This window comes from Microtus ochrogaster, unplaced genomic scaffold (assembly GCF_000317375.1).
Source record: "Microtus ochrogaster isolate Prairie Vole_2 unplaced genomic scaffold, MicOch1.0 UNK7, whole genome shotgun sequence".
Taxonomy (NCBI): domain Eukaryota; kingdom Metazoa; phylum Chordata; class Mammalia; order Rodentia; family Cricetidae; genus Microtus; species Microtus ochrogaster.
In genome coordinates, this window is record NW_004949105.1 from 4,480,512 (window position 1) to 4,490,622 (window position 10,111).

Here is a 10,111-nt window from a genome sequence, read left to right on the forward strand (position 1 = left end):
GAGGTTACTGCTGAAGACACTGGGGTGAGTTTCAAGTTCAGACAGCAGACATTGCTGCAGACACTGCTCCACAAGACTGCTAAGGGAGACTGAGTCTACAGACCATCTCATCACCTGGTTGGCCTCAAGTTCTTGATCTGCCTGCCATGTTTCCCACATGCTCGGATTACAAACACACATCACCACACTTGGCTAAGTTATGCTTTCTTACTCTATTATTTTTTAATCATTTAGTATTTTTCTAATCCCAATCATTTCATTCTTCTTTTTAACATTTGTATCATTTGGTTTGCTGTTTTTCATTTTTATTTAAAATTTTTAAGCCAGGCAGTGATGGCGCATGCCTTTAATCCCAGCACTCAGGAGGCAGAGGCAGGCAAATCTCTGAGTTCAAGGCCAGCATGGTCTTCAAGAGCTAGTTCCAGGACAGACCCCAAAGCTTACAGAGAAACCCTGTATCAAAAAACAAAAAAAGGACAAATAAATAAAATAAAAACTTCAAGAGTTTTTTTTTTAAATTTCAGATATGTGCTGTGTTTACATAATCCTCCCCTTTCCAATTCCTCCAGCGTTGTTAGCCCCCATCAAACTCACGGTTTAATTATTACCTCCCCACACGCAAATAAATATATAGATACAACCTGCTGAGCCCATTTAGAGTATCTTGTATAGATGTTTTTAGGGCTGGTCACTTCATATTGGATAAGCAATTAGGGGGTTCATCCCGAGGGAAGTCTGCCTGGAACTCTTTTATCTAGGGTAGGGTCGGGTGAGATTTCCTCAATCCACATTGTGCCTTAGTTTCGTGTTGGTGCTGTGAGTTGAACATGGGGCCTTGTACATGCTGGTAAGTGCTCAAATCTGAGCTCCAACTTTACTGCATTAAATCTGCATCTTAAACTTCCTGACAGAAGGACATAGAAATCTAGACTCAATTTTACCCCAAATCACCTGTTTCAACCCTGACTATACAACCCCCTTCTTCACTAATGTAATGTTCAATTTATTACTGAATTTTCTGTCTACTCTAAACCCCAGCTTTCAGCACTTCCCTCTTTCTCACCGCTCCATTACCAACTCGGGCATGCTACACTCTCAGCACAGGGGCAGCACCTGCCAACATAGGTTTCTAACTCTTACCATAGCAAGCTAAGTCATATTGCAAAATCTTCTCGCACTGTCAAGCCTGCTGTCCAGGCTATTCAGGAAGCTAAGGGCGAGAGGATCACTTGAACCTAAGAGTGAGTTCTGAGGCTAGCCTAGGAAGCACAGTGAGACTGGGTCTCTAAAACTAAATCTATTTTCTCATTAAATGAGAATCCACCATTTACCAAAAGTACCAGTCACCATATTCCTTCCATGTCCTCAGTGAGCATTACAGATTGTAGCATTTAAAACACACAGGGTCGCCCTAAGTTGAAGAGCAGTGTATAGAACAATTTAATAACATTTAAGGTATTGTTACTGGCATTGCTGGTTTGGCTTTTCTCAGACAAAGTCTTAATATATCCCTGACTGCCCTGGAACTCTCTGTAGACCAGGATGGCCTTGAACTTACAGGAACCTTCCTCCTCCTGGCTTCCAAGTACTGGAACTAAGGAAAGCCACATCAGCCTCACTGTGTCATTACTGTTTTCTCTACTTGCTTCAGTGGCACCGTCCACCTTGTTACCTACCGAACAGTTGAACCCACTCATCCTTTAGAGAGGCCACCTTAAAGCGCAGGCACATTTCCCACTCTGTCTCAATTCCCCTTCAGCCCCAGTCAGATGCGTATGTCCCAGACCAGCACCACCTGTCACCTCAGCTTGACTCCATGCCAGGCCAAGCCATCCATTTGTTCACTTCCATAACCCTTCACATCGCCAGCAGTGTGTGCTCAGAAAGCACTGGAGCGGTCAGAGTGCAGTCCCGTGAAGACTGGGAACTTTCCAACTAGGGAAGACCTGTGTGCCCAGTTCAAGAATCAAGAGCTTTAAGGAGGATCAGAAGCTCAAAGTCACCCACAGCTGCATACTGTGTGTTCCAGGCCTGGGATATACAGACTCTGTCTTAAAAGTAAAAAAGTAGCAACAACTCCAATACACAGCTGAGGAAACTTAACCCTAACATTAAATGCCCTAGTCAGCATTAGGCAAATAACCAGAACCTGACAAAGGATAAGGTCTCCTAGTACACCACGATCAAACTAGCACAGAAAAGCCAGTGCACTCAGGCTTTGGAATCCACATATCAACAGCAAAAACACAGGGCCCTCCTCCAGCCTGCAGTTCTAGACAAGCATCCCCACCCCAAGACAGGGTTTCTCCGTGTACCCTGGCTAGCCTGGAACTCACTCTGTAGACCAGGCTGGCCTGGAACTGGGAGAGATTCGCCTGACTCTGCCTACAGAGTGCTGGAATTAAAGGCGTGCAAGAATACTTTTAAAGAGCCTCTAATAGTGGTCAGGGGTGTGGCTAATGGAACAGTAATTGCCTAGAATGTGTAAGGCCATAGGCTTGATTCAGTCATGAGCAATGGAAATAAGAGGTGTGGGGGTGGATCTTGGCTAATATGCAAACACAGCAGGTTGGCAAGCTGTATTTAAAAAAAAAAAATCACTCATGGACCAGGCGGTGGTGGCACACGCCTTTAATCCCAGCACTCTGGAGGCAGAGGCAGGTGGATCTCTGTGAGTTTGAGGACAAAAAAAAAAAAATCACTTATAAATAAAGTCATGTAATGTCACTAAGGAAAACTTATGGATAATATAGAAAAGTTTTCTTTTCTAAAAATTTATATATTTGAGCATTTTGCTTACATTTATGTCTGTGCTCTCCATGTGTACCTGGTACCCACAGAGGTCAAAAGAGAGCATCAGATCCCGTGGAACTAGGGCTGCAGACAGACAGTTGTGAGCAACCCCGTGGGAGATGAGAATCAACCTAGGTTTTTTGCAAAAATAAGTTTCTTAACCACTGAGCCAGCTCTACAGTCCCAGATAGGTTTTATAAAATGCTTTATCATGAATTGGAAGTGTTTTGTCAAGTAGTACCACAAAGAAATTAGTAATTGCTACAGGATCAAAATAGCCTACAGGACTTGGGCCCAACCTCTCCATTTTACAATGTAGAAAAAAACAAAGAATAAGTCTCCATCTTTTTAAACTTTGTTAGCACTCTTTTCTATTGGGGGAGGGGTGAGTCAGGGTTTCTTTGTGTAGTTCTGGCTGTCCTGGAACTCGCTCTGTAGACCAGGCTGGCCTCGAACTCAGAATCCATCTGCCTCTGCTTCCCGAGTGCTAGCATTCTTAAGGGATTTTTAAATGAAAACAATTGTTTGGTTTTTTTTTTTTAATACAGTATATTCTGATGACGATCTGCCTCCCCCAACTCCTCCCAGACCCGCCCCACTAACCCAACTCCATACCCTCCCTTTCTTGAGAGGAAGTAAAGAGGCCTGATTCCAAATCTTTGCTAACAATGCACACAGACTTCAGTCTGGAGTCCAGCACTCCTAACACTAACTGTAAAAAGCTAGTTACTGGCGCTGCTGGTCGGCTGACCACATGGCATTCTTCAACACAGTGGTACACTATAAGGCATCCATTGCACAGCTGCTCCACCCACTTTCTTCCTTGATACCTAATACTATTGATGGAGACAAGGTCTCTCTGCATAGCTCTGGCTGCCCTGGAACTCACTATGCACACCAGGCTGGTCTCCAACTGAGGGCCACCTGAACCTGCTTCCCGAGCATGCCACTCCGCCCAGCCTTACCGACAGTCCTTTAAAAATACATTTGGATGTACATTTTGGTTTTTTTTTTTTTTTTCGAGACAGGGTTTCTCTGTGGCTTTGGAGCCTGTCCTGGAGCTAGCTCTGTAGACCAGGCTGGTCTCGAACTCACAGAGATCCGCCTGCCTCTGCCTCCCGAGTGCTGGGATTAAAGGCGTGCGCCACCATCGCCCGGCTTGGATGTACATTTTGATATCAACAATTCAACACAGAACACATGTAAGCTAACTGGCTATGGAAGCTATACTCGCTGTCAACTTGACATACTGGGGAAAGGGAGCCTCAACTGAAGAACTGTCTCTGATTGGTTCATGGGCGTGTCTGTGGAGGCATTTCCTTGATTTCTCATGACTTAGAAGAGACCATCCCTAAACATGCTGGCTTTGCTGTATCTGAGAGGCAGCTGAATTGTGAGGCAGGGCAGACCAGTCAGCATCTTCCCCCGTGTTTGCCGCTTGAGTTCCTGCTCTCAATTCCCGCAACAGCTGGCTGGAGCCTGTAAGATGAACCCTTTCCTCCCTCAAATTACTTCTCATCACAGCAGCAGAAAGCAGACCAGGATACCGGTTCTATCAGTCTGCACACACTGCCTAACTGTGTTCTTTATGAATAAAAGGTTTTGTTTTGTTGTTGATTTTTAAGGGTATAAATTTTGACTGGTTTTGTGTTTAAAGAAAACAGAAACCACAAAGAACTCCCACGTTTCCCCATATTTTTCGATTCTATTAGCAGTCAGCGTTAATTAGTGGGGCAATTTGTGAGGACTGATATTTTGTTCTCCAGTGCCAGGATGGAACCCAAGGCCTCACTCTTGCTAAGGGCTCACTACTTAGGGCACCCATAGTTCAGGGGAGAGGTCGCTCTGGATGCTGCAGCGCTGAACATTACCTGTGCACCTTTAGGGTCCTTCGAGCAACTTACTACTCTCCGAGTTCCCTAAGTTCTTGACAAGTACGATCTGTTTACCTGGGGGTAGAACTGATGGGCACCGGGCGACCTCAAGTTTAAACGGGAGGCAACGCTAGACTGGTACCACTTTACACTCCACGGCAAAGTGCCAAAGCGCTGGCTCTTACTTGGAAACACCGGGCTCGGTTGCTGCCGTCTGAAAGACCCCCCTGGACAAGTTAACCCCGTGCGTGGTCCACGTGGGGGATGTGGCGTCTGCTGTGGGCCGCCCTCTGGAGAGCAGCCCTATATCCACCTCGAGACATTGATCCGTCCCATTCCGCGAGCCGCCAGGCGACACCGGCAGAAGCAAGTGGGGGTGGGGGGTGCGGAGACCGGCCACCGAGGCGGAGAGCAGGAGGAGTCCACCGCACGCTCCGGCCTCCAGGCCGCGCTAAGCGCTCCAAGGCGCCCGCCCGCCCTCACCCACTCACCACCAAGGCACCCGCCAGCCCGCCCGCTAGCTGTACCCCGCAGCCCGTACCGAGGCGCCCGCCAACTCCTCACCCTCCGGCGAGGTGTCCTGGAGTGAAGAGGAGGAAACGCCCACAGGAAACGCCGGGCGGGCCGCACGGCCTCAGGAATGGCGGCTGGACGCAAGACCAGCCAGGAAGTATCGCGCGCCCGCACCGGAAGTGCCCACGCGTGCCTCCGGGTCTCCCCCTCCCCCGGCCCCTAAGGTTCCCAGCTGAGCCAGGCTTGGGGAGGCAGCCGGCCACCCCTGGGCTACGTCGTCTTTCGTTTGTTTTCCTTTTGTCTTTTGTTTTGTTCCTTCTGATGAAGGACGCATACTGTCCATAATAGAAATACAAGACAAATACAAAGCTTTTAGAAGACAGTGAACAGGTTTCATGTCTCCAAACTCAAACCCCAGAAATCGTCTTCAATTGCAGTGCACTCGCCTTTCGTTTTAATATTAGTCTGTCTGAAAGACTGTGAACTGACCTTACTTAAGACACCTATGTAATTTCTGAAGTGTTTGCCTTTTTGTTGTTGTTTTGGCTTCTTATAGTTTTGGTTTTGGATGCTGAGCGAAATGTACACAGGGCTTCCTCCTTTAAGCATCCCATACTGTCTGATACATTAAACATTCATGATTTTTGATTGGTTGGCTTGCTTTAAGACAGGATCTCGCCCTCTGTAGCCTGAGATTCACCTATCTCCGCCTCCCAGGTGCTGGGATCAGAAGCACTTGCCACTATTCCCTAAACCACTGCTGTCGCACTGAGTCAATCCACGGGTCAGCTCACTTCTTGGGGGTCCTCTTCACCGCCACTTTTTGGTACGAATCTCTCCATGTTTGGAATCAGCTCTTGTCAATCGTTGGGATTGGGAGATCCTGAAGACCCTACAGGTAGAGTCCGGAAGCCTACGGAGTAGAGAAGCAGGGCTACCCAGTAGCTCAGGGAAGTGAGCTCTGGGGTGGGGCAGAGCAGGGTCTCTCAGAAACAGAGAAGCAAGATTTGGGAGACCTATGAGGTGCAAAGGAGCTGAGTCTACCTGGTGGTACTGTATATTGTTCCTTGTTAGGATATAGAAATGCAACTGATTTTATTTGTGACCTAATATCCTACTACTTTGCTAATGTATTTTATTAGCTCCTGAGAGGTGTGTGTGCATGTCTGGAATCTTCGGGATATATAAAACTCGTATAACCTAAAAGCAGAGGCTTTGAAAATTTGAATTTAATGTTCCTTTTGATGTCCTGGTTTGCTTCTTCGTTGTTACAAAAACCCTAACCGCCCCCCCCCCCCAAAAAAAAAGCTGGGGAAAGAAGGGTTTATAAGATACTGAGGAAAGCCAAGGAAGGAACCTTGAGTAAGCTGAGACCACTGGGAAATTCCTAGCTCGTTTCCCCTGGATTACTCCACTGCCTTCCTTAAACAACTGAGGCCCAAACACCCAGGTACGGAACAGCCCACAGTAGGAGGGCTCTCTCCACTTCAGTTAACCATCAATAAAATGCTCCACAAACATGCCCATAAGACAATCTGATGCAGAAAATTTCTCAGTTGAGGCTCCCTCTTTTTTTTTTTTTTTGAGCTCTACATTTTTTCCTGCTCCCTTCCCTGTCTCTCCCTTCCCCGCTTCAATCCTCCCCCAAGGTCCCTATACTCCCAATTTACTCAGGAGATCTTGTCTCTTTCTACTTTCTACTTCCCATGTAGATTAGATCTATGTAAGTCTCTCTTAGTGTCCTCATTGTTTTCTAAGTTCTCTGGGATTGTGCTTTGTAGGTTGGCTTTCTTTGCTTTATGTTTAAAAACTACCTATGAGCCAGGCGGTGGTGGCGCACGCCTTTAATCCCAGCACTCGGGAGGCAGAGGCAGGCGGATCTCTGTGAGTTCGAGGCCAGCCTGGTCTACAAGAGCTAATGCCAGAACAGGCTCCAAAGCTACAGAGAAACCCTGTCTCGAAAAAAAACAAAAAACAAACAAAAAAAAAACCTACCTATGAGAGAGTACATGTGATAATTGTCTTTCTGTGTCTGGGTTACCTACCTCACTCAAAATGATGTTTTCTACCTCCATCCATTTTTCCTGCAAAATTCAAGCTGTCATTTTTTTTTCTGCTGTGTAGTACTCCATTGTGTAAATGTACCACATTTCCTTATCCATTCTTCCGTAAAGGGGCATTTAGGTTGTTTCCAGGTTCTGGCTATGACAAACAAAGCTGCTATGAACATAGTTGAGCACATGTCCTTGTGGCACGATTGAGCATCCTTTGGATATATACCCAAAAGTGGTATTACTGGGTCTTGAGGAAGGTTGTTTCCTAATTTTCTGAGAAATTGCCACATTGACATCCAAAGGGGCTGTACCAGCTTGCATTCCCACCAGCAATGCAGAAGTGTTCCCTTTTCCTCACAACCTCTCCAGTATAAGTTGTCACCAGTTTTTGATCTTGCCATTCTTACAGGTTTAAGATGGAATCTCAGAGTTGTTTTGATTTGCATTTCTCTGATGACTAAGGATGTTGAACATTTCCTTAAGTGTCTTTCAGCTTGAGGAGTGCCTATCTCCAACCTCCCACCCCTTCCCACCCCATCCCACTCCCCACCAACTGGTCATCTAGCTCAGGCCAGTTGTACATGGTGCTAGGATTCAGAACACCCACTGTGCTGAGAGTCACCTCCTCACCCTCCTGTCCTTTTTATTTCTGTGTGGCCCTGCGACACAGGCATCATGTGCACAGAGGCGCCCAGCGGGAATGCACTTCAGGGCAACAGTGATGTTTTTAAAGACCCACTTTTAGGACGGTAGAGCTCCACAACCCGAGACACCACCAGTTCATTTACACGGTCAAGAATGTTTCAGGGAGCTGGGCAGTGGTGGCACACACCTTTAATCCAGCGCTCGGGAGGCAGAGGCGGTGGTGGCGCACACCTTTAATCCAGCGCTCAGGAGGCAGAGGCAGGCGGATTTCTGTGAGTTTGAGACCAGCCTGGTCTACAAGAACTAGTTCCAGGACAGCCAGGGCTGTTACACAGAGAAACCCTGTCTCAAAAAACAAGAACAACAAAATAAAAACAAAGAATACCTTTGTGAGCACACAGAGGTACACAGCCTTTAAAATCCTGAGTTTTGAGTCATTCCTTTTGTTAAGGAGTAGGTGGGAGTGCTGGCTGGTCACAATCTATTGTCTGTCTGCCTCTGATATTTAAGGAAAATACACAGAGAATTTTATAAAAAAAAAAGTTTTGATTATTCTTTGAACCCGTGACAGGGAAAATCGGACTTCTTGCTTCAAATGCCTGGGTGGCCACATAATCACACGGAGAGTCTCTCTTCTTCATTCTCGTGGTATTAGACAGCTGTCAAAACCTGAAAGAAATTCCAAAAGGAAAGTCCTTAAATGTTTTTCCATGCTGAATTATCATACAGAATAAATATCAAGGAGGAAGGGGATAATGTAAAAAATCTTCACTTCCGGGTAGAGATGGAGCTTAATGGTGATGTATTGTTTTTAACATATACAGTGATTGTAGGTTCAATGTCCAGCATCAAAAATACATTTAAAAAGCCAGGCATGGTGGTGCACCTCTTTAATACTAGCCCTAAGAAAGCAGAGGGGAGCTGGAATAAAAATGTGTGGGAAATTTCAGACCACAAAGGAAAGCAACGAACAGGTATAAATCACAGAGAAAGAAAAACTCTAAGGGCATATCCTGGGGAACTATGTCCAGGAAGGAAGTCTTAAGGATGAAGGAAGATGCTCAGAAGTAACAGGTAAGGAAGTAACAGGAAATGTCCCTGGTTTGAAGAGCTACTTGAGACTGCCGACTCAATGTTTACTACCCTCCGGGCATGGTCAACAGTACCAAACATGCTAGCACATCCGTGCAGAACCCTCAGATGCCAATGGCAGTGTGAGGAGTACACAGCTTCCACGGATGCTCTGACTCCACACTGGGGGCATGGAAATAAGAGCACGCTCACCTCTCCCCAGGCATCTCTGGCAGGCTTTCCACTGGCCGGGCTTCCTGCTTTTCGTCTCCAGGACCAACTGAGTCACCTCTTTCTTTGTGCTTCTCTGTGGCTGCTTCTTCCCCTGTTTCCAGCTTCTTGAGAAGCTGAGAAATCGTAACGTTAATAAAATATTACTCAATGCTATATCATAAAAGAAATTGTTAATTTAAAGTATATACTAATATTGAGCTCAAATGTTTAAAAAATAGAGGAGTGGTTATAGGCCCAAAAATCAAAACCTAAAGCAGCCCCCACCCAGCTGTTTTGGGTTCAATACATATGACATTATCAATGAAATCTTACAATTATGAAGATGATATAGGACTGTTAGAATAATGGCATCTGGGATGGAGAACATGATTCAGCAGTTAAGAACACTGGATGTTCAACCAGAGGACCTGGATTCAATTCCCAGCACCCACATGGCAACTCACAACTGTCTGTAACTCCAGTTCCAGGGGATATGACATCTTCACACCAATACATGAAAAATTAATTAATACATTATAAAGAAATAATCCCATCCAATTTAACAAAAGAATACTATAAAACAATTGTGTACTATGATCCAATTTTAATTTTCATGATAGTATACACATACCCTGCTAACAGAGCCAAACGCTGAGAAACACCTTAGGTGGTTTTCTCCTTATGCCAACATTAAAGCGTCCTTACATAAAGTCATGATACAAGTTTATCTAAAAGTCATTGTTACAGTTTGAGATTTAATTTCCCCCAAAAGCTCATGTGTTAAATCCTTGGCCTCCAGCCAGAGGCACTATTTCAGAAACAGGTCACCAGAACGCACCCTTGGGAGCTCTTTCGTGCCCCGCACCATGTTTTCCCTCTGAGCATCTCTCTAGTGTTTCTAACCACAGAGCATCCCCCCAATGCTCCTAACTGACCGCTGAGCATCTC

At 45.8% G+C, this 10,111-nt stretch overlaps 2 protein-coding genes across 5 annotated transcripts in view; both read right to left on the bottom strand.

The window, feature by feature from the left end:
• Champ1 (chromosome alignment maintaining phosphoprotein 1) overlaps positions 1-5,314 on the bottom strand; it is a 9,239-nt gene extending 3,925 nt beyond the window's left edge. Inside the window, exon 1 of one of the 3 annotated variants that reach the window (XM_026788820.1) lies at positions 5,234-5,314. The gene's annotated coding sequence lies outside the window, so the exon portion shown is untranslated. Of the gene's footprint in view, positions 1-5,208 lie in introns of all 3 variants that reach the window. The other 2 variants (XM_005366248.3, XM_026788821.1) reach the window with 2 other exon arrangements.
• Positions 5,315-8,410: 3,096 nt separating this feature from the next.
• The window catches only part of Upf3a (UPF3A, regulator of nonsense mediated mRNA decay), a 16,426-nt gene continuing 14,725 nt past the window's right edge, over positions 8,411-10,111 (bottom strand). For both annotated transcript variants that reach the window (XM_026788786.1, XM_005366249.3), the window contains 2 exons: positions 9,164-9,297; positions 8,411-8,548 (listed from right to left, as the gene is read on the bottom strand). In XM_026788786.1, the coding sequence (XP_026644587.1) occupies positions 8,542-8,548; positions 9,164-9,297 (141 nt within the window). In that variant the 3' untranslated portion in view covers positions 8,411-8,541. The remainder of the gene's footprint in view (positions 8,549-9,163; positions 9,298-10,111) is intronic.